Source organism: Athalia rosae, chromosome 5, assembly GCF_917208135.1.
Source record: "Athalia rosae chromosome 5, iyAthRosa1.1, whole genome shotgun sequence".
Classification (NCBI taxonomy): Eukaryota; Metazoa; Arthropoda; class Insecta; order Hymenoptera; family Athaliidae; genus Athalia; species Athalia rosae.
Genome location: NC_064030.1, coordinates 7,734,720 through 7,759,853, shown reverse-complemented (window position 1 = coordinate 7,759,853; position 25,134 = coordinate 7,734,720). Strand labels below are relative to the sequence as shown.

Here is a 25,134-nt window from a genome sequence, read left to right as displayed (position 1 = left end):
TTATTTTTACACAAAAGAGAATTATTAATAATCCTATAAAATGCTTGTTTTTTTCTTCTCTTTTTTTTTTACATGTTATGTGATTTTTTTTTTTCTTTTTTTATTCTTTTTTCGCAAGTCATGCATAACTACAATATTTGCTATATTTTTATGCTAGTTTATACGTTACTGCCATTTTAATATGTGCAAAGTTATTATTATTTTTTTTATTTTTTTTTATACATTTTGTTTTGTTTTTGTTTATTTATTTGTTTTTTTGGACTCTTACCAATATTATACCCACCCCATCCCTAATTTTAATATTAAAGATTAGCAGTGTAAGTAGATTAGAGCTATATATATATTTATATATATATTTTTACAAGCAAAAAGTTCTTGCCATCGAAGCACGCTGATATTTGCAGTATACGATTCTACGGTATATTATTTTGAATTCTCATTGCCTTTCGTAACAACAGAATAAGTTTGGCTCATTGGACAAGCGACTCTTTTTTTTGCTATCTCGTAACGTATGCAATGATACCCTGTTTCGTGTGTAACAGTTTTCTTTCTTTTTTATGTATAACATAACAATGATGAGTCAAGATTACAATCAAGAAAGAAAAAAAGTGTCAACTTTCGATGTAAATTTTATAGTACTTTTTGATCAATAAATTAATATAACACGCATGACTTAAAATTTTCTATAAACGTGCTACGACGTACGTACTTTTGCGTTACTTTTATCAGCTTCCCTATGAAATAAGATTCTATAAATCTAACTTAACAATACTTTATCAATAATTATGCGGTAGTCACTCGCTTAAAACTAGTTAAATCTAAACTGCGTACGAAGCAGTTAGTTTCTATGTACAAGACTGAGCAAGTCATCCAAGCGTTATATGAATCCAGTAAATGTGATTATGCCACTCCAATTCATTATTTGCACCACTCTGTGCCAGAGAATCTTGTTATCGTTCCAGCGTCAGACGAACATCAATCTTTTCGAGATATTAGTCCTGAATTCGCTCAATAGTAGCAATACGAACAAGAATCTTAGCATTTCAATTAACTTACTTCCGAGCTGGATATGGATTTTTATAAAAATTCATGATCGACTCAAATCAGAATTTTAAGGATAAATATACCACGTGCACGAAAACGTCGAAACGTCTATACTAAAAGAAAATTGAAAGCAACTTTTTTTTGTATGTTAAATATCTTGAAAACTTCATATTCGTTGCCTAAAGTTGACAGACTATTATAGGAACCGTCTATTTCTTTTGATCTGATGCTGATGAAGGTCTTGGCTGATGTTACATGTTACATACTGTTATCACTAAATGAAACACGTAAGAGATACCATATAACATAGACTGAACAACCATGCAGGAGGTACACTTTACAAACATATTTGATGGATTACATATTTTCATTTATCAAAATAATCATCGAATTCCATTTTTCTGCGCGAGCACCATCTCCAAAAAAATGCAGGGAAATTTTCAGGTAATTGAAACCAATTATACAGCAAAAAATCTCCTCGATGCATCTTAACAGAAACTAAGATAATAGAAGACTAAAAAGTTGACAAAAGCGAATAGGAAATACATACTTTTAATATGCCGAAATATTTTGTACATGAATAATGAGCGTGTAACTCCGTTGCAAATCCTCTGTTATTAGACCATCAAAATATGTGTCAATGTAATAGATATCCAGATATGCATGTAACATCTCTAAGTACCTACCCCATATCGTGATCAAATGTATGATTATAAGTGACATCTGAAGAATACACGATGTTACATTATTACTATATGCAGTATTATATCATTATTGTCTCTATGCCTAACTTAGGAATAAAATAAAACAAAAAAATGCTATTTTCTGATTGTTATTTTTCCAGCAACAATATATTACAGCCTGTGGCAAGGGGTTCGCACCCTTCATTAACATAAAACATAGACCCATTGTACACACAAAACCTAACCATTCTAATTTAGTTGATAATATTGAATCAATTTCATTTTTTTTCTGTTTAATTTTAATTTTAGGTATATTATATAACATAGAAGTCTAAATTAATTCTATACTTTAGTAGCAGTAGTAATATAATGTGCACCGACCAATGGCTGGGTGTGTAATTGTTAATCAAGTTTACTTTTATCAAGTTGTATCACCATCGCCTAGAAAAATTATCTCAAAAGTTTTGCTATTGTCTAAAAAACAATGCGACAATTCATTTTTCTATCCAATTACTCTATACTTCTCTTTACTTTTCTCTCTTTGAGGATATCAACGTTTCTTCAACTCTGATAAATCATAAGCCTAAAAATATTTGTTTAGACATAATTACTTTATGTTAAAATTCTTCATGGTGTGCGCACTGTATGAAATTTACACTGGATGATTCAGATTAATGGAATATGGTCTACAGAACACAGCTGGGTTGAAGAACAGTTTTTGTAGAATAACTCCTTCGTTAAAGAGTACGATAACAAACGCCTTAACACGTACGATTCTGGGAAATGATTTATGACGTCTCGGATTATCCCTAATTCGATATTCTCTTTGAATTATTATGCATTTGTAGCAATGATCACAATGTTTACGTGCACAGACTCCAACAGTTAAATATGTGTAAATTTATGGGACACGAACACGTGGCATGTAGGTAGTGTTGTTGAAGAAAGATACGGTTTACTCTCGTAAGCAAACGGAAGACCGGAAAATCAAAACTTATTAGTTTTCTTCGTTTAACACTGGTATATAATGCATGTTTTATGCTCAATATTATCATTTGTTTATAGCAATTATGTGCATGAAAGTCTATTGAACAAGTCTACTATTAATAACGTTAGACTCACAGTTTGTTTTTCTTTTTTTTTGTTTTTACTTTTTATCTCATATAGCTATCAATTTTCATATTATCAATTATCCTTGCCAAAGTTAGTAACAATTTAGTAAAAAGTGTAAAGGCAGAATATATCGATCAAAGCATAAAATGTATATCAATGGACTGTTTTATCTTCTGTTTCCGATAAAAATTATAAACCATTTTTAACCGTATCGACAAAAAGATGAATAAAAATATTTTATGCAATAGCCGTATCTTACTATACAAGAATTTCAAAATAAAGATAAGGCTTATCTACTAAGTTACTCAAAATTCTACAATAAGTAAACGTTATATGCAGCTCACCTAATTTTGGTGTATCAATTTTGACTCAAACTGGTATCGTTCCATTTGAATAGTTCTTTCCGCAGCATTACTAGTCGGGTAATAATCAAGGAGCTTTTCCCAGGGTCATTTATTTTAGTCTCAAAAGATGTTAAGCAAATATTCATTTTTGACTGGTTGATCCTACCTCTGGTTTAGAAGCGCTAGACTTGGACTGCTCTGGTTTGGCAGTTAGCCGTGACTGCCCTTTCGTCATTTCCTGAGACCTAACAAAGGAGCCAGAATTATGCCGGCTCCGTGGCTGCTGTTTTGTGAGATCACGTTGGCTATTAGATGCAGAGTCGTTGCGTCTTTTGTTACGACCCAATCTACCTGAGCCGAAAGATTCTGCCCTGCTACGATACTGTGATAGATTTACGGAATCTGAACGTTTGTGATTATTAGCATTACCGGAATTGGTTGCCAAAGTCACAGTGCTGGAACCACCGGAAAAACGTCGAACACGACTCGTAGGGGATGCTTCTCCCCCACCTGCGCTTTCAGAAACGCTTCGGTTTCTTCTTTTCATCGCTTGACTGCGCAAATTCCCACTGAATCCCTGGAGCATTTCATTGATTTGGGGCTGCAAACAGCGACAAGGTTTTTAGTTATATTTTAATCTGGATTATAGAAATTTGTCTTTCTGATAGCGTTCGAATTACGTAACAAAACTAAAGATAAAAAATGAAGAATTTACTCACTTCAACAACTCTAAAGTCTTCGATGCTCTTGAATTTAGAAAGATACTCTTCAAGTTTGGACTCAACATGGAGCTTTTCGGCGTGTTTGTAGTACTTCATGAATGCCCAGAATTTTTCTAATCCATATAACTGGCCTGAAAATAATCAAAACATAAACAATGTTAGACTGTGGAATTCTTGAAAAGTTTTCTTTGTGGGCATTCTATTCCAAATATTTACTTACTGCTTTCATAATCTCGTATCGTCTCTGTCTGGAAATCTTTATAAAGTTGCGGCCTGAATTTTCTTTCCAAGCCATAACTGTAGAAGCGGAAGAGACACTCTAAACCGTAACGGTATCCTTCAGCTGCATCCTCCAGCGCAAGGGATTTAAATTCTTCGTACATAGTGCGATTAAAATTCTCCCGTAGGAAGAACGACCAGAATCGGAAAAGCGTGTTCATTTCTTGAGATTGACCAATTCCTAGTCTCTTGCGTTCTATAAGGTAAAACCCAAACTCGTCAGACATCGTCGCGATTTATTTCATGATTTCGCATTCAAATTGGAATCCAAGGAATTGCTCACCTTTTAGACACCTAGAGTGATACTTGTGATAGACTTGTTGAGTGAAACCATTTTCTTTAAGAAGTGAGTGACTCGGATGTTGGAACGTTGGAAGCGACTGAGGTGCGCTGCCATAGCTGCTTGCCAAGTAGCTTTCGTTTGGACTTGTACCAGCGCTACTTCTGCAAAATTAGGGAGTAGCGGGCTCTTAGAATTGTAGAATCTCGGATTCATATCCAGCAGTAATTCGCAATTTCGTGATGGAGATTGAACATATGGCATTATTCGAATTTAGATTAGGCATTGAATCTCACCCTGTGGAGTAAGTTCTCGGTCGATGTTCTCTGACATCCATAATCCACCCGACATGATGCTCGACAGGAGGATTACTGCTGTGACGTGTCTTGCGTTTGCGTGGTGTCCTCGGATCAACAGCTGCTTCATCTTTGACTACAGCAAAGAAACGAGAGGCACTAACTCTTCTAGCACCTCCACTAGTTTGACCAGATCTTTGTCTGTCAGTCCATTGACTTCTCTCACCACCTCGATCACGTTTACCGCGGCCTTCAGACACACTTGGAACCTGAGAGTATGAAAAGTTATTTATAATGCCTTTTTTCTTTACATGGTACATCGATGCAAGTATTACGCAGAAACATATATGAATGGCTAGATAATGACCTGCGTAGGCAAAGAATGAGCAACTTCCATGTCTTCAGAGGTGGTTGGTGGTGGTGGTGGGACTTCTGGGTTAGTTTTTCGTGGGGCTCTGGGTGCCATTTTTTCAAAAGCTTCTTGGCTGATTAGGTTTACCGTCTTGTAACTCCCAGTTGAAGAAACAGAACCAACCTGGAATTAGTGTATCATAGTATTATGAAATTTAAATAAAATGTAGTAATAAAAATGTGTCAAAAATTCTTAGAATTCATACCCTCTGCCCATCTTCCGTCCATAAATCTTCTTCGTAATAGTATAATCCGTCATTAATGGCCTGCTCGAGATCTTGAGACATCTTGACACGGGTTGTCCAGTCACCAGTACGATCATGGCCTTCATGTTTTGGGATTCTTGATGGAATGGCAATCGATGTTGGGTTTGATTGTGTCACAATCAAAAGTTTGTTAATGTCACGATCAGAGAGTTCATAGTCATCGTCATCTTCAGACCTGAAATGTTATCAGTACATGACCATAATTGAATGGATTTTAAACTCAAATTACATTTAAATGAATCTCAAGTTCACTTCAGATACAAATATCTCAGCATTATTTCCTAAGTCGGGAAAAGAAGACAAAATTTGTTGGAATCATCATGTTCAAATTATTTGAAAACCTGCCCTCATATATTTTCGAAAGGCAGATTTATTGCGATTTTTAGTATGATTAATATAGATAAATTTTAATTTTTCTTACCATTCGGAGAATGCATTGTGACGTCCGGTTGGTGGTGGTGTGTCAAGTTCTTCGTCGAACTGAAAGTCTAATTCTTCACGTTCTTCTCCTTTATTACTCCCCGACCTTCCCTTCTCCTCAGGTTTGTCTTTTGGTGGTGGCTTGACTCTTCTTTTGACCTATATGTAACAAGTATAGGTTTCAATCACCTACGTGGGTACACAATCTCCTGCCTAATTTACCCTAACCCAAGAATTTATGTATAGGCCCACATAATAGCATTTGTACGGAGGTCTACTATCAAACTCCACTCATCGGACGTTAATCCTTGTGGTGTTAGCGAATCCTCACGATATAATCTTGCACAATATAATCATATGACTTTCAACGTGTGAATAGTCAAAGTTGTCAATTGCGCTTCTAATATGACTTAATTGAAAACCTAATCTTTGTCCTCTATATGAAATATTCTAGGAACATACCTCTCTCCATACGTCATCAATCGCCGGCTGATCATCACCATTAACCTGGAAAGATGAAGCTCGACCAGTCGCAGATTTCATTGTGAAAGAGGTAGAATTGACGTTTGTTCCAGGAAGAGAGCTGCTCTGTTTTCGTAGTTCATCTTCATCCTTAGGTTGAGCATTCTCTTTGTCATTATTAACAGTTCCGTAACCCTTAGCTGCTATGATGGGCACAAATTCTGGTACATCAGGATTCAGGGTCTCACCTATCGATGAAGAGACACTATCCGACTCACTATTTCTTCCTGGTACAGAACTAGAGTCGTTACGGATACGTAGAGTTCGAGGAATTGGTGGCGGTGGAATTGCAGAGAGAGTTTCGGCTACTGGAAAGAAATCAGGATGGGCAGGGGACGACATCAGATGGGGAGAAGGTATTTGATGGTGATGTGCTTGTGGAAAAACAGGATTTCCAGCTGCATCTAAAATCGGCCATTTTAGAGGCTCAGTCTTTGTTCTGACCTGAAATATGAAAAAATATACAGATTTTTATGTAGACTCGAATGCGGAAAAAACCAAAGTGATGTAGTCTAAAACTCTGTAAGAAGGTCTACTATCAAACCCTACTCATTGGATTTTACTCCTTGTAGTGTTAGCGAATCCTTCTGTTTTTAATTTGGCACAAGATACTAATAATAGCTGCAATCAAGACTCAAGCTAAATATCCGAGGTATCTTGTGCTTTTTGAAATTGTCTATTGTTCAATTATACTTAGAATGATGCACTAATACTTAGTGTTTATACCTTGAAACCATTGACAAGTTCAAGTTTGTCAGATTCTTTGATTGCCTCGACAACTAGAGCCACGTCTGTAGTCAGAGCCTGCACTCTGTGGAAGGAGGCTATCAGAGTTATGGGTAGAAAGCCTTCAGCATCCATTTTGCGGCGTAGAAAGAAATCTTTCATCAAATTTTCTTCACTAAAGTAGTATTCACTGGAACGTAAGAGAAGGTATGTTTTGTTTAATGATGTTAGAACAAATCAGTCATTTTTTTCAGAGTGAATAAATTTTCAGATAATGTTTAGTCAGCATGTTTTCTCTATGTCGGGAAAAGAAGACAAAATAAAATAATATCATCATTCTTAATGATAAATCAAGTTTAAAAAAAGTAATCAGCTAATTCTGTTGTTACACTTACATTTGTTTCTTGATATATTCCTTGAGCGTCAAAGTATCTAAGTTGACGTAACTCGTATTGTTGAAATAGAAAGTTCCCATGTAAGGCATCATGAATGATGCATCTGATCCACCGAACTTATTTACCTAAAACAAAAAAAAATATATAAAATATGTTGGTTCATTTTCTTTTTTTAGGTGATTCTACGTTTTTTCAAAAACATTGTCTACCTGGGTATAATCTGTTGGATAATCAGGATACTCGGGGTCATGCCTAGGCCTAAAACCACCTCGGGCAGAACCACGAGCACCTCTTCCACCCCTGCCTCTATATCTGGATCCACCTCGACCCCCTCTATAGCTGGGCCCTGATCTGTCAGAGTCCCTGTCTCTCCAATTTTCCTCCTCTGTGCCCAAATAAATTCATTCAGCAAATAAGTATTTATAAAAGTTGGAAAGAAGTGCAGTTCTATAAATTCATACAATGATATTCACGAATAAATTTACATTGGTTAAGAATAGTCTTACCATCTCCATTTCTTTCACGATGAGCATGATATTTGGGAGATCTTTCTCGTTTCCCTCTGTTTTTGGCCAGATCGATTTCCAGTGGAACCCATTTTTGTTTGGTGACTGAAGAATACAAAAAATTTCAATCCATATTGTACTTTTCTTTTCTGTAGCTATGCTTCAACAACTCAACCTTGTGTTAATAATAAAAGTAAGAGTAATAATGATGATGATAGTAATAAGGGATGAATAAATGAACAAGTAAATAAATAAATATGGAAAATAATAATGAATTTTGAGTTCATGTACAATGGCTAGTCAGTTCACCTTTCTTCTTTTTGTCACTACCATCGGTGTGTTCGTCACTATCATCTTGACAATGATTGTTTAGTTCTTTGTTTTCTTTTCCTTTACTTTCAGTTGCAGACCCAGCACTGTTATCTTTCGAATGACTTTGTTCAATGATTCCGTTTTGTTTCTGCGTTGCTACTGCAGGCTTCTTCTAAACCAAAAAGGTATGAACTGCACTATGGATTACAATTAAAATCTCGTATTGTTGAGCATTGTTAAATATAACGTCGTATGACTTACAAAAATAATTAGCTTGTGAGAACACATTTGAAGTCAAGATAATATCCAGGCATCGTGACGTATTTTAAAGAGTGTTCAATATGAATGTAGCAAAAGTTCTACACCTACGGATTCGCGCAGAAATCCGTACGCTCTAGCTTTTGCAAATTTTATTGATAATCTGGAGGGAATAATATTCAAGCTCGCACGGATAGAAGTTACTCTTATTCTCTACAGTTATATTAGACACTCACCTCTCCTTGAGCTCCTAAGGATGGCCAATCACCAATGTCAGTGAAATTACTAGCCTGAAAAATTGAATAATCATTGAGATTCGTACATGAATAGAGTTGAGTATGATGCAGTAACGCCAGTATCAATTCTTTGGAACAAATTTGAAAAATCAATAATTAGCCTAAAATCACAATTAAGTTTGTTTTTGAAATGTACGACGTAAGAGATGATGATAAGGGTAAATTCTGCGCCGCCAAACTGGCCCGTTGATTCGATAATTAAACTAAACTTCGAACACGATTAAGGATACATTTGCAAATTTAATCAACTTGGGAAAAATTAGACGAAGTAGAATCAAGTTTTATATAAATTACCTTTTGATTAATTTTTCTCCTGTCTTTTGGCGCTTTAACTATTGTTGGTTGGACGCCGGTCGAAGGAGCATTCTCTGCAAAATAAAAATTAGGAAAAAATAATCAATTTGTTCATTAAAATATCCTGTTATAGTCGTTGATGAGTAATACATATTTTCTAGAAAACTTAGCATGAACATTAAAAATATACCTAACGACTGGTAAAAATAACGAAAAACAAGCAATGGTTGGCCAAAGAAAAATATAATTATTAAGATTAAGAGTCAACTTCTTATCAACTTTGATTGCCTAACCTTGAAGATTATCAAGTAACTCAAAGATAAATACTAATGTAAAATCAAATACAATGACACGAAGAGCTGGTTCAATTTTTACATCAATACCCAGATTTTCCTTCCCAATTTCAATTTGAGGATATAGAACAGTGGAAATCAAAAATTCATCTCTGAACAGTTTTACAATATTTCGGAATACCACCTGCCCCCTCATCTACATATGCCACTCCATCACTCAGGATAATTATGCTTGTGTCAGTTGATAATGGGAAACAATCACTATTTCCATTCCATCGCGTAACCGCACATAGATAAAAGACCTACTATTACCTTATCTCTAACTAAAAGAAAGCAATTAAGTTTTTTCTACAACGAAGAATATATCCTTGAATCATTTTTTTCCTTCCCTCTTTTTTCAGCCATACGGCACAAGTAATTTTCAATATTAATTGAGGGCTCGGGAATTAAACATAGCAGATTATGTGGACAATGATGAAACTGGTTCAAGAAAAACTTGAAAATATATAGCATGTAAATCGAAAGGTTCGTATACGCATATAAGTAAACTTATCTTGTAATTATTACCACCATTCATTGACGAGTTGAAAAATAAAAGTAGCGAGCAAATAATAAATAATTTAATAACGGACGTGTGTAGAAACTTGAGCAGATTTTTTTTTAATCTGCTAGTAAATTAATTTTCGAAATTCCAATTTGCATGGCAATTTATTCCAAACAATACGTCTCAATTGAACAATAATGTACGCACGTTGTTTGCGTCCTCTGAATAGTCCCTCGTTAAAATTATAATTATAATCGACCTAGTAACCGACGTCAAACTCTTCGATGAATATATAAAAGCATAGATGACACAGGGTTGTTCGCGAAACACATTGCCAGGTTTTTCATTTCTTTTTTGCATTTTGATGGGTTATTGAAATCTCGATTAAAATCATCGCCTTTACAGGATTTCAAGACAAGGTGTAAGTAAGTAAAATAGATCAATGCGATGCATCATTCCATTCACTTCAAAGTGGTAAAATCAAAAGAAGAAAAAACGCGAATACGCTACTTTGATTTTTGCTAAACGAAGAGGGATTAATTTGCATGCACAGTGTGCAATAATTTATCATACATGAAAAGAACTAGACACCGCGAATTCCCGTATGATTTTGGCCTAAGGGGGTTCTGAAATTGTTAAAAAGTAAGAGGGCCGATACTTTTGGACTTTCGATATCGCTATATTCAACCACGACGTTTATATTTTTAGTCAAGCAATCCGATACAGAAAACCTTGGCAACCATGCGTGGACGTGCTGTTGTCTCTGTTCTCAGGCCAAATGATCAAAATTTAAACTATACCGTTACCATATCGTGGGTATACGCTTTACTATTCTATTTGCCTCTACCATACTTTTTTTTATCACATTGAAATATTTCGCAAAGATCGCGGTAGCCCTTTTCAATGTTTGCATTTGTTTCGTTTTTTTTGGCTTCTAGTTCCGATAACCGAATGAATACATAATAAATAAATTTCAAAAACTAATGAAATAATTTCTACATAATTAGCGATGCAGATAGAGATGAAAAACGAAGGGTGAACGGAAAAAAGTGCAATTGTATCTATACCTCGACATTAAACGCTGCAATTTTAATAATACCTCCGTCTTCGCTTCTGGCTCCGGCAAAACTCGACGCTATTTTCAATCCACCGTTCTCATTACCCTCTATGAAAATAACGGTAAGGAAACGGAAAATCCCCACCCTCGGAATTTCAACGACTCCAGGTAGATTGAACGAACCCAAAAGTCCGCTTAAATCCAAGAAAATTTCACTTGGGACTTTGAAAGTTTTGTGTTCAAAAAATAAGACCCATTCCTATCAGACCCGCTTATTGAACACCGTCGACATCTGCTTACCGGAACTTTTGTCCCCAGAATAGTAAGTAGAAAAGGGTCGGCCATTGGATGAATAAAGGAGAAGAAAAATCTACGAGATATACCTGCGAGACAATCTATTTTACAACCGCGGAGTTAAGAAATTTGCTGGTTTGAAAACATAATTTATCATATTTATCTTCACGCGTTAGTTCGCGAAAGAGATTCTTCTTGTTTTGATAAGATAACATCGTTTACTGCGTGTGGTACAATATCATTGAAAGATAAGCGATTAATTATCCATCGATAATTATTTTGTCCATAAGTTTTTATTTTGTACGTCGTGATTCTTTTTTAGCTTCTAATCAATTAGGAAAAATTATAACTGACTCGTAAAAGGACTGTACGTCCGATATAAATTTAATTATAACAAAAACATATATGATAGTTCAACTTGCTTGCCTACTTATCTTGAATAAATTACGAGAACTTTCGAATTGAACAGCGAGGAAAAGAAAAGAAAAAAGAAAAAGAGCAAATAAAATTGAATCGGCGTTAAAAAATACAAATGAATATTAACGCGTGAAAGCAAAAACTCAAACTCACACAATCCAGCCCTAGCCTCGAGCAAACTAATAGGAGATTTAGATCGGTGAATGTCATATTGAAATCGAATGAGTCCAGATGGTCGAGGAGCAGTGGATATATTTTATTATTGCAACGGTCACAAAATTTGTTCGCTCTTTCATCGCGTTGCGTGTTGATTGATGTCCTACAATAAAAATAATTACTCGAAATTATTCGTTTTTTTGTTTTTTTTTTTTGCAACGAATAGCCAGAGTTTCTAGCCTGGTGAGCGCAATATCTGATTATGCAGTTCGAAGCTCGCCGGCAGGTCAGTTAGGCTAAATAAAGAACGACGGTGGAAAAAACAAAGGTAGCGAATAACCTGGGAATGCTTATATGCATCAGGAGATTAGTCCGCTGCAGATGGCAGGGCCAAGTGTCCGTTCCCAGGTATGCCCGAGTTGTATTATTTCTGGTAACTGGGTAAACGCTTCGTGTAAAATAAATTTCACTTTCAAAGCGCGGGGCGCGATTTCGTGAATAGGTGTAACACACGTACAATTTTTCAATAGTTAGAGAAAAATTGTCCGAGTGAAAAATGGAAATAATAGTAATGATAAAACCCCGAAAAAGGCAGATAATTAATGCAAACCACAATACCCGTCTACGAAAACATGTAATCGCACTTACAGTGATTACGTGATATTTCGCTGCCACAATCAACGAACTCCACGTAGAGATATATAAATATACATTTGATATAGGAATAAATATACGTGTGATTGTGAGTAGGTATTTATTTTTTACATAATTAGTCCCACGTGGCCCAGGAAAGCTGGCGTTGTAATCTAAAAAAGTCGCTTCCTCGCCACATCGCAGTATCGCGAATTTCGTTCATTTATGACAATTACTATAGCAGTAAATAAGGAAAAATATTGGAAACCAATTGTTAGACGCATAAAAAATAAAAGTGTGGGTTTTTGTTTCGTGAATAAAACGAATTAGAGGGTGAATCGTTTCGTGGGGAGGAGCCTTGAAAGCTGCGTAGGCCGACTCATTTCCATTTCAATGATATAACTTTTATTACCCCATACGTTCGATTTCCCTATGCGCATCGGTATATTACGTCGTACCAAAAAAATCACGATTTCTACTCACCCTATTTTCATTCGTCGCGTGCAGTGGATGGAAAAAGTTTCAAAGTCAATGTAGCGTACGACGCACGGAGGTACGGGTTGTTGGTTGGGTCTTCGAAGTTGGGGTTCAAAGGTTTGATCGAAAACAATTTTTAGGGTATACACCGGGAGCAAGGTTTTCGACCGATCGTCGCACTATATCCTACTAGTTTTTACGGATAATCGATGAAACCGGTTATCGTGGGGGATATATAACCAGCGGACTACGCCGTCCTACCGCGGTGCTGATCGCGTTTCGGTTTTCAAATGGCAAATCGATTCGGACACGCGTGCGTGAGGATCGCTTATGTCAGTGGTGACGATACACGTATATATCCGGATTGTGGCCGTCAGGTATTCCACATACGCAGGGTTTCATATTTCCTACGATGACGTGTACGCGGAGAAAAATAGAAATAAAAAATAAAAAAAAATAGAAAACCTTTTTGCGTCAATTGTATTTATACGATCCATAATAAATGTAATTATTTTCATGGCCACGGACTCCACTATGGACCCGCGATATCGATAAGCCGAACTTTTATGTATTTTTCTACACAGTTGAACGCACCACCGTCCACCCATTTGTCGTACGTTAAGTGTATATACTTTTCGAGCGATAAGCTGCAATTTTCAACTTGCATTTCGTTATCGCGATATTGTACAAACTTTACTTACACGATGAACTTACGTTGCGCACGGTACGAGGAAATAGACGTTCGCATCGTGGGGAGGGAAAAATTTTTTTTTTAAATCAACGATCCGGGGGATTCTTACAATTTCGAAATAAATTTAGCAACAATCGAGGCAACGTACGGATATCTATGTGGCATTAAATCAGCGGTTTAGTTACTAAAAAAAAAAATTTATTTGAACGGCAGTCGCGTAGCTGCCGAGGTATTTGGCTGAATGCCTGATGAAAATCGACGACGCGAGCTTAGAAAACGGAAAAACAAGGTGCTTCTTACCGTCCTAGAATGTTCATCGGCTGCTCATTCCGGATATCTATAACGTGTGAAGAATTTAACGAAGATTTGAGCGCTGAATATTGTAGCTTTTTAGTTGCGTGAAAAAATAAGTTCAATCCTCAAATAATTTTTTCAACTATCAATAGACATCCGGACTGACCTGGATACAATTTGTTGTTACCAAACCGCCTCGGAACAACAACAAACAACAAACATTAAACGGATTTAAATTTAGTCCTAGTTGAATATGAACGATCGTTCATCGGTCTAGAAAGAGTCTGGGAAGTGATCAGCTGATTTTGTATCAATAATAAGAGTATCCTTGACCAATTTTTTCTACGCACGAATATGTGTTACTATTACTACGACTTAATAATGTTAAAAACATTAATAACAGAGGCGTTTGAATCTCGACTAATTATACGGCCGTAACGCAATTATAATAAACGAGGATGTTCGTAGATGATATTCCGAAATTAGAAGGTATTCCGTTCGCGGCTCGGGTAAAAAAAAACGTGACGAGCCATTAGCAAAACGAGTCAATATAGAAAGAGAGAGAGGATCGGACGTCTGTGACGTTATCACGACGTTTCGCTGAGACGATACCAATCGTGGGAGCTCTGATAACAATCCGAAAACTTCTGAGGATTAAATACCCACGATATTCCTCGATTCCACTCTCGGATAAAAAGTTAACGAAGATTTTTATCCGTATTTCCGTGAAGTCGACCCCCCGTTGTACGAAAATTTTCAAGGAGTTAATTTCCACCTTTGCCAGTAGAATAATATTTCAATAATTTATCAGGATGTCTAGAGCTGTTCGAGGTGCGGATTATGGTTTCGTTGCAGCGAAATTTCGTGAGGTGAGGATCAGTTTGTTCGTACCCCACGAACTCTTCCTCCACATGCGTCCACTCTAATATCACGTAATATTCGTAGGAGTGTGCGATGCAGGAATATATAAACAGGTATGTATATGAAAAAACACTGCATCTGTAAATGTTCATTCTAACAGTTATCGCATATGTATATGTGTACAAACATAGGTATACCTGAGAATCGATTCGCTTGTATATATAGGTATGTAATAACACTGCGAACGATGATGTTTTCGTAGTTGCGTAGCGGGTTCGAGACTGCGAGGCCTTGAAGACGGAATAGGCGAAGGCGTGTACGACGTCGTCCGACTTGACTCTATAAAAGCATGCCAATAACTCGCGGGCAAAAGCTCTCTTCTTCGAAAGAAGATATGTAAACGCGTACATCGACGAATGAACCAACAGATTAAACGAAGATCGATATCAATGAGAAACAACTCTGGGTCGCCGCGCCGTATCGTGCATACTATTCATATTAATTATACGTAATTGACAGTCCAATGAACACGAAATGTCTACTAAATGGACCGACAAGCTACTTGTAAAAAATATTTCTACGACCAATAGGAGCAGAGGTATTCAAACTTACCACTGCCCAGATGACCGTGATATTGCATAGATTTTTTCGGATCCTCCAACGACTCTCAAAAAATTCGTCTGTCAGTCCATCTGGTAGATATTTGAAGATATTTTGTACTCTATTCGACTGAACTGAAAGTCAATTTCTGTACGACGGTACAAGTGTATATATGTGAAGTATAATTACATTCAATATGATTCACACGTTATAACGTCAACTTCAGAAACAACCCTCCCCTTAATAATAGAGACGAAGAGGACAGCAAGTGAATTTAGAGATTTGATAAATTGCCAATACGTGTACCTCAACGAATTTGTCATTAGGTCTGGCTGCGTAATAATCAACATTCTAAACGAAACACACCTGCGGGGACTAGTTTTGGTCCATTGAACCATCTATATATAACGTAACGAGCATTAGCCAGCTGACTCCCAATTATCGTGATAATAAAACGATAATTAACGCATATATCATCAGAGGCCATGGACCAAAAATGTTTAGACAGATTATCGGTCATTTGTGTTATTTCATCTACTTACGCAGTTTAGTACGAGGCTTATATTGTCTCGATACAAGACCTGACGGTCGTACCCTGCTCGATGAAGAGTGAGAAACGAGCGATTGTTTCCAAACCGGTATAATTAATCATCATAAAAGTTGTAGCCATACGTCCGAATCGGGTGCAACACCTGACCACGTACACATACGCATGCTTAGATATGGAAGCTGTACGTTCGACGTCCGTATGCATGGCGTGGAGAAAAAAATTGAACCAACGCAGGCAAAAGATCATCGCAATATGGGGGCAAAAAAGGGTGGCAATTCAATTCTTAATTCTGAAAGAAGACTCACGTGGCACGATGATATCCCCGCTGTCGTTGATTTTCATTATGATTTTGAATATCCCAATACCATAATCGGCTGATCCTTAATGTTGAAGAATAAAAAAAACCAACACCACTTCACGACCACACCACGAAACACAACGTCAGTCTGATGGGGAAACGAATTTGGAAAGAAAACAGAAAGGTGGACAAATTCGATACCGCAGGATGATAATACTTTGCATGCAATACTGACGATGATTAATCGAATAACTATTATATATATATATAAAGTAAAAAAACAAATGTCAAAGTTTCGAAACAGCTAGTATATATGGTTGACAGCCGGCGTGAGGGAATTATAATTCGCTGTGATTAGAGTTAGATCTAGACCAGGCGAAAGGGAGATGGGGATCATCCGCAAATAACAAGTTATTCGGGTGAATTTAACGCGGTTTACGATAACACTTGTAAATGTTATTTCGCACGTATCCACATCCGGACCGACTTGGCATCCGTTGCCACGCAAGTCCAGCCAAGTACTGAATCCAACAGAGCCGATTTATAATGAAACTACGTCAGCTCACCACTGCCGGCAGCGAACCTTTGCTTTTTTTTTTTATTATTCTTTAGCGGTGGTGGAAGCACCGGCGACACCGATAGCTGCACGAGGTATAGCTAGTCGCATAATAACATTATATCAATATGTGTACACGTGTGAATTAATTTAAAGACTAAAAATTCTTTTCAGAGAAGCTAAACGATTTGCACAGTCAATCCTGTATATGTCCTTATCGCGTTTCTGTCCATGTACAGTTTGCACATAACTGCGGTGCATATATGTAGATTTCATGAATCACCGAGAATTTGGTTGAGGTATGGTTGTTAAATCTGAAACTTGACGGGATGTTGCGTTGATCATTTATAAGTGAACGATTGGTAATTGAGATAAAATTATTATTCAACCGCGACGCGTTGCGTTGTAACTGGATATCGATACACAATATGCTGAGGTTGTATTTTACATACAATTAGTTTTATTTCAATCCAAATTTAATTCATAATCAACGTAATCGCAAGTTCAAGGATTATAGAGATCAAGAAATGGCTTTAAAATTCCTGGATTCGCTGCTTTTTAGTCACTCGTTAAGAGCAGTCTAATTATTACGTAACATCAACGCTCCCAGCTATACAGATTTGCTGCACGCCTCTGAAGTAATTCATCTTCTGCGAAATCAAGGGTCATTAGTTTATTGATGATATTATTTGAGTTAAATGAATAAATTTGCGATCGTGACGAGAAAATTTAAGGTTCTCTAAAATATATATTTAATTATTTAATATTTATATATTTATATATTTAATTATTTCACGTTTATCGACATACACAGTGTTATAATGTGAAAAAATAAATGAATAAATAATCAAAAAAAAGCAGTTAGATTTGCAAAAGTGAAAGCACTTTTTCTCCCAAGTCTTCGATACGAAAAAACTCCGATAGAATCTGCGCTCCGTTGTGCAATTTCGTATTAACTTCTTTTCCTATAAATTCTAATCTTATACGTATACCTATACGAACGCTTATCTCCGCTCCGCCGTACACGTGTGCATGTACATTCGACGTATGTAATATATAATAGCTTATACATCGATGAACACTGCAAATTGAATCTGCGTAAAGCCATACGACGTGCGTACAAGTACATTAAAATGTGCACCATGTACTATGTACACATGAACAGTGCACCAGCAACCAATTTTAAAACGGGTTACAAGGGTTCTTATCTGTCGACTTTGGAAAAAAAAAAAAATTGTGTACGTAATCGCGTGACACGCATGCGCGTGTTATCTATATTTCCGGGTATCTACCCCCTTCCACAGGTATAAATGTACATAGATACATAAATACATAAGCATAGGTGCTCTACCAGCACATCTTTTTGCTATTCCAGAAGATAGAATATAGGTTGTTGGGTTTCGGTCGTTTTTCGGAAGGCACCTGCCAGCAGACATGAATTTGCATAATCAACTCGTTCGTTTTTCTCTACAGTACGTGCCGATTTTCGACGGAGATTTTATCTTTCAGATGTATAGGGTGAGACATTCCAAACTCCGAGAACGGTAAGAGCCTCACTCGATTCTTTCGCCTAGTCGATACACGCCGCAAGTAAAAAAAATCGGAGAAATTCTCAATGAAAGTGGAAGTAGAGTTGAGACGGAGCTCATTGCGTCCGTCAAATGAAGCTCCTCCCAATCCCAGAGTTCGGAAAAACTCACCCTGTAGGACGAAAGCAGCCACGTAACTGAAGTCACGATTCGAATTTTCCCCCTTGCCAAAAGGACTTACTGTAAAATTCCCATCTTACTTCTTGTCAATATCGGAAGGAAACGTGTAATAATTCTTTTTCATATACTCTGCGGATCGAAGCGAGGACACCGAGTCGTGTTGATCCAACCGCACTAACGGTGAGTTAGGTTTATGCCCCCAGATAGAGGAAAATTCTATATCCCGCTAGTGAGATAAGCAATAAATGCTAACGTGAAAAGGAAAAAGAAAGAATAAAACAGACAACTGAAAAAATCATTCGTTGTTTTCTCGTGTGGCAACGAGCAACTTTGCGGTCAATTAATAATGATAAAATAATCTGCACCGGCTGCTGATGCTGTGAGAGACTAGATGGAAGAATATGAACGATAAAATATATACATACGTATGTATGTTACAACAATTTATCGAGTCAATTATTTGTACAACGAATGTTAAATTTTTCGATATCTTATCGGAAAATTTTTATCGCAAAATGGGGGTATAGCATAAGTACTCCGTGTGATCTATTCGTAATTGATTGAACGATAAAAATTTTCTATCAAAACAGTGGGAGCGGAAAAAATAATTAATCGCTCTGTGAAAACGTGATAGAAAATGAATTAGAATAACATAATCCGAAGGGTTCAAAGCCCGGATGTGGCAGTCGTCGGATCCCTATCTCTGTACGTGTATACACGAGCCGGACAATGATGACGATGATAATAGTAATTGAAGTCGCGATTTCAGCCGGAAATAACGACTTAAGATACAGTCAACGTACGTAGATTTCCATTCTTCGATAATAAAATTATAATCATCACGCTAATTAAGGTTCGTGTGTAATGTGTATAAATTCTCCATCATACGACTATACACACGATACATTAACATCTTACATTTGGCCTTCTGAAATTCAATCTCGTTCTCCCCTCAATCGAAATATTAGGTATTCTCATTTTCTAATCTAATATTTTCTTCGTAATTTTCCAACTAATATATCCTCTTTATTCGTTTCGTTTATATCTCTACACCATAGTATTTATGGGGTGTCAGAGATTATCGCGGTAATCGTCATCTGGTCATCATATATTTAGGTAATTGTCTCAGCTGTTAGTTCTCTAGATAGTCACGTACACGTATACGTATCTATCCGTGTAGCTAGACATACCTGTATCTATAACTAGGTGTATTAAATACGTTACAACATGAGTAATTTTACATTACGCTTAGTGTGCGGAAACTTTAAACGGATTACTTTGTGAATTACTATAACAGGTTGGAGTACTTATACGCGGTGCACCCCAGTGAAACCTGTTAACATTGCGCAGGATTAGGGACACTCATAAATACGTATACTATGTACGATGTACACACCCGCGGACACGGAGAAAATTTTGTACAATTTACGTCTACAGGGTATACAAGGGGTATAATTAATTAAATTTCAGAATTTTTCAGTCCAAGTTTTGAAAATCACTGGTGATATTCGTATTGCATGTGGTTATTTAAATAAGCATTCTACCCAAGGTTAAAGCGGCAATATATTATTTATCTAATTCTCACGGATGTATATTATAATACATACAACTTTTTTTTTTACAAATATGGATATGTAGCTACAGCTGAGTCAATGAAATCGACAAATTGAAACACCTCGCGAGTTGACACAGCGGGATAAGGTGACAAATGTAGAAGTAAAATTAAAGAAAAAAAAAAGGCCAACGCTTGTTCACACATCGAAACTTCTATACTCGCTAAATTATGTAACACGGAACGATTCCGATCTCTCAACTCTACTCTCAGCTCGACTCTCACAATCAGTCTAAATTATTTTGTCATTTCATTTATCCTTTTTTTACGTTTCAGCAGTCAAATTAAAGAACAAGAAAAAATATCTAAATAAAAAAAAAAAAATACATCATCGTACATACATATACATGTACTCATATTGGCGCGTAGTTGCTCAGCAGCAGCAACTCGTGGGTTACCGGATTACATAAGAGAACGTAAAACAAACGGATCACCCGCGGTTTCGTCAAAATAGAATCACGCGTAGAGAAGTGTGCTTGCAGCACGCCGGCAAAACGTTTTTCATTCAGACATCACGTAAACAGACGTGCTTGTTACTTTGCTCCGCCAAAGTATGCACAAATGAGCACCACCGGATTCATCTCATGTTCAATAAGGACCCTCCGGTAGCCGAAAAATTCCGATCACGTCGACGTAAATGTATTTCTTCTTTCTCCCAATACGCTTTTCTTCCATACAGCTATCGTTTTCGTTGACCAACCGCGTATTCATTTACATGTACGATTATCTAAGGAAGTTAATATTATTTAAATGAATTTTATTCTGCAACCTATGCAGCCGTTTTATCACGTGAAACATATTTGGAACACGTGGCACAAACAGCGGTGATATTAAAAATTATCCACGGTTGTACGTCTGGCCGACATATGTGAATGTAAGATATCTTATTCGCGGTACACCAGAGGCGGTCAGATTGATAACGTTCGAATATTTTAGCTTAAAAAGTATATGTATAAGCTGTTCTACCCGGGTCGAGTGGAATTCGGAAGAAAAATTAAAAATGAGAAAGTAATCGATCGAAATTCTCGTTAGTAGATAATTGGAACATTGAGTTATACGACGCGCGAATGACAATTACTTTTAATTCCGAACGATCGAAGAGATGAAATTCATTACTGCAGGCCAATGAGGTGGGTACGGCGACAGCGACTGACCGGCTCTTTGAAAGTTAAATTTGAATTAGAAATTCCACAAAAATATTCAAACATCAAGTCGTGAGGAACTGAAAATTTCTCGGTGATTTTTTTTTTTTTTTTTTTTTTTTACCGTATCCGATTACATCTATAAATATCTGTCGCACGGAATTTTTTTTAAAAAGATTTCTTCGATTTAATATGTTCCGAAAAAGTTTCTTTCGCGAGATGTTGGACGCATGAGCGCCCATACATAGTGGCAAGCGACGAGAAAAAGTAGATGAGGAAGAGGAGGGCAATGACATTAAGACAGAAAGAAGAGTCGCGACTGCAGCAGAAGAGAAGCCAAGGAGGAGAAATGGGGAATTGCACACACAACTGCAGTGGCGGTGTTAAAAAGGCAAGAGGCACGCGAGCCGGCTATGGAAGTGCGAAAAAAAGATCAAGGGGCAAACGAAAAAATTAGAGAAAATTCGTCGTTCAAAAAGGAGAACAGGATAAAATTTAAAAAGCGCCCAGCAGCCTACATATAATATGCGATCAGTATGCGCTACAAGTTGTCCCTAAAAATCTGTACGCAGTACGGTTGGGCAAGAACTTGCTGCCGATATCTCGCGATCAACAAAATGAGAACACCAAATTCATCATGAGTTTTTAAATTATGGCTATATATACTTAGGTATATAAATCCTGCAGCTATAGATACACCGCAAGTAATAACGACACCTCTTCTTCCCACTCTTTGTCTAGGAACTAGGTAATACCGAGGGTAAATACACTTTCATGCTGCTGCTGTAAAAATTTCGCTCGCATTTTATTCTGGACGTATAAGGTATGATACGCATCCGCTCGAAAGAGCGCTGAATGAATTCGCACGCGATAAAAAAAATACTTTTATCTTTGTTTATCAGGTAATAAATTTATTTATTGACCACTGATGTGTTTCATGAATTATTTGATGATTGCTCTAATTGTAAGTCGAGCCAATACGAAACAAACATAGTATTGTTTGAAAACCGCGGTCCATCTATGGAGAATGGTCTGGTGTTATATCAAATTATTGCGTCAGAAATTCAAACACACGTTATAATGAGTGCGATATAATTTTTCTGTTAATTTCTTCAAGTATTAGCCACCGGAGACAGTCGAAATATATAATGAATAACAATCTAATATGAGATGCTGAATATAGTTTTGAAACATTCATTAGTGTCCCTAATCGTAATTAATTAGAAGATATCGGCGTGCTGAATATCGCACACAGAAACGTGGCCTATTCGGTGATAATCGTCATCATTCGTTTGGCGTCACGATGATCAGGGGCGTTTGAATATCTTACACGTTAGGCGCTTTAGATTTTTAGGGTTCTCACGTGGAGTAATATAGAGATACAGATTTTCTTTGTGCTGTATTCTTCCTCGAACTGACGAACATGTTTCTCCTTGAGTTGTTCGAGGTTGTTGACAGAAAGTTCATCAATCAAATATAGTACAATTCCAAAAATTGATTGAAAATTTAGCTCCCATACTACAATATCCAAGCTGCATACATCCAAGTCGACTGTTGATACGTATGCAGGTGTAGGTGATGGGGTTCACAAAGAAGTGATATCAGCCGAAAGTGAGAGTTGCCAGAAACCTGTTCCATATAACAGTTCAAAGAACAGCGAGGGAACACAGTGTAGCTAGCTGATCGGCACTAGTTCGACGTAATATTTAATCGCAATGAACAAGGACAAACGCTTCTGTGCAAAACCAGGTTCAAAAATATACATGATTATTAATCGTTAGAAGCAAATATTCCAAGTCAGCAACTTTCCATGGAGGGTGCACGGTGAGGTAGGCCAGGATATGTGCTATGTCGATCAAGTATAGCAGTTGTATTTTTTAGCAGAGTCATCGATATTACGTATCAAATAGTAAACAAACAATGTAAACCAATAATGTTTAAAAAGAGAAATTTAATAACGCTGTCATAGAGAAGAATGAGTCAGTGTAAAAACAAGATATAATTTATAAAGAGCCAGCAGTAATCATTCATCTTTGTACCTCAATTAATCATCTTTTAAAATTGTAATTAGGTAAACACGACAGAGTCTTAGTAAATTATATTTATTAACAATTATTGATATTTAGGACTCACCGACTTTTCCTTTCTGCTGTTGTGGCTGCAGTACTCTCTTTTCTTTTTCCGTAACTGCTGTCTTTTCCACTGATTTTTCTACCAGCTGTTGAACAGGAACTGGTGCAGCGGCTGGTGCGGGAAGAGGAGGAAGAGGTTGAGCTCTAGAAGCTCCTCCACTCTTGCTTTTCATCCATGGGTTGACGACTGGTATAGGTGCTTCGACATACTTGACCGGCTCGGATTCTGAATCAGGATCTGCACCTTGCTCATCTTTGTCCTTGGGTGGATCTTTGACGATGGAATGCTCAGGAACGGTGTTCTTTTCAGCATTACGCTCACCTCTTTCCTTGTGCGGTCTCTCATCACCACCATCTCCGTGTTGATTTCTGGGATGATACCTTTCTCTGTAATGATAGCGATCTCTGTGATCATAGTGCTCGCGATGTTCTCTGTGTTTTTCTTTCCGCCGAGCACTTTTGGGAGCAACTGTTTGAAACTCGCTGTCACTTTCGGCTTCGCCATTGTTGAGGGTTGGTGTAGGCTTTACCGTCTCATCGGATCTCTTGACTGCCGGCTCAGCGTTCTGGGCAGATTTTGAAGGAGAGTTATGAAAGTGTCTCTCTGATCTCCCGTAGTGCGAGGATGTGTATTTTCTTGATGATTTTTGATAAGATTTACCCTTTTGAACTCCGGAAGACTCTGTGGCTATACGCTCTTTGGTTGTTGCGTGTGGAATATCACTGATGTTCTCCTTATTGTTGTCACTATTTTTCGGGTTCAAGACACTCGCGTAAGATATACCGGGGCCCTCGTTGTTAGCCTCGGTAGTACCGCTGCCGCCCTGTGTGCTCGGAGCCACCTTGGCCGCCATATTGGATTTACTCGGCAAGAGAAAAACACGAGGCGGAGAAGATTTTCGCCTCGAACATTCAGTCCCCCGTTAAATACTGAACAACGTCTTGTTAATTCCGCATAGATAAAACGTCGGCCGATTAACGTAGATTTTATATTTAAGAACTTGAAAGCCCTCGGCTTTTCGATAGAATTCCTTAATTAATAAACTAGCGAGCACAGTCCATGTTGGAGTTGGAAGGCGAGCGCGTGGCTGGCTGAACTCACGTTTACTGCGGTGACCACGCTGACTTTGCGAATATCGAAATACTCGTTGTTTTCAAATGAAAAACTTACAGGTGATCAGCAAAAACGAAGAGCGAAGGGTTGGTCCTTGATCTTGAGCGATATAACTGTTCAATAGTTTCGAATAGCGATGTTATCGGGCTATTTTCAATGGTATATGTCCCTCGATTCGTTGCTAGCAGACAGCACCTTACCACAGGGAATTTATCTTGGTCACACACGCACTGTCTTAACAAGTTTCGTCCGTTAATTTTTAGGTAACAGATTTTATCGTTCTTGGGCATGAGTTGGATCCTTGCGGATTACGTATACACGGGACATTTTTAAAGTTTTTTTCAACGAAAACTGAGCCACAAACACATGTGGCCGACGCTCAATCTCGCGAGGCCTTTACGCGAGCGAAATTATTGTGTGATTTAGGAGGCTGTGAGAATTAGTTCGCCCGGCGCTAGCATGACCATCTAGAGGCGCTACTTACGTACTAACATTTCCTGCCAACTTTTCAAAACTCGTCGACGAAACGCATCCCAG

The 25,134-nt window shown here is 37.3% G+C and overlaps 1 protein-coding gene across 3 annotated transcripts; it reads right to left on the bottom strand.

The window, feature by feature from the left end:
* On the bottom strand, positions 1-24,920 carry LOC105685888 (la-related protein 1). Of its 3 annotated transcripts, none has more exons than XM_012400343.3 (17): positions 23,485-24,920; positions 9,168-9,241; positions 8,814-8,867; positions 8,317-8,491; positions 8,008-8,112; positions 7,711-7,886; positions 7,502-7,626; positions 7,107-7,296; positions 6,321-6,824; positions 5,860-6,017; positions 5,379-5,613; positions 5,129-5,296; positions 4,762-5,030; positions 4,469-4,629; positions 4,127-4,381; positions 3,904-4,037; positions 1-3,785 (listed from the first exon to the last, which is right to left on the bottom strand). In XM_012400343.3, exons 1-17 carry the CDS (start codon positions 24,335-24,337, stop codon positions 3,327-3,329), a joined length of 4,095 nt encoding a protein of 1,364 aa, XP_012255766.2. In that variant the 5' UTR covers positions 24,338-24,920; the 3' UTR covers positions 1-3,326. The 3 variants fall into 3 exon arrangements, with proteins under 3 accessions (XP_012255766.2, XP_012255767.2, XP_020707945.2); XM_012400344.2 differs by having other exon boundaries at positions 8,317-8,488; positions 23,485-24,913; XM_020852286.2 differs by lacking the exon at positions 23,485-24,920 and adding an exon at positions 16,340-16,865.
* Positions 24,921-25,134: the final 214 nt, after the last annotated feature.

What these genes read in the sequence shown, in the direction of transcription:
- LOC105685888 (XM_012400343.3), bottom strand. Translation starts at nt 24,337, where the DNA reads ATGGCGGCCAAGGTGGCTCCGAGCACACAGGGCGGCAGCGGTACTACC. An exon ending in CCTTAGGAGCTCAAGGAGAG is followed by an intron (nt 8,492 to 8,813) that starts GTGAGTGTCTAA and finishes TTTTTGGTTTAG; the next exon opens with AAGAAGCCTGCAGTAGCAAC. An exon ending in TCGTGAAAGAAATGGAGATG is followed by an intron (nt 7,887 to 8,007) that starts GTAAGACTATTC and finishes ATTTGGGCACAG; the next exon opens with AGGAGGAAAATTGGAGAGAC.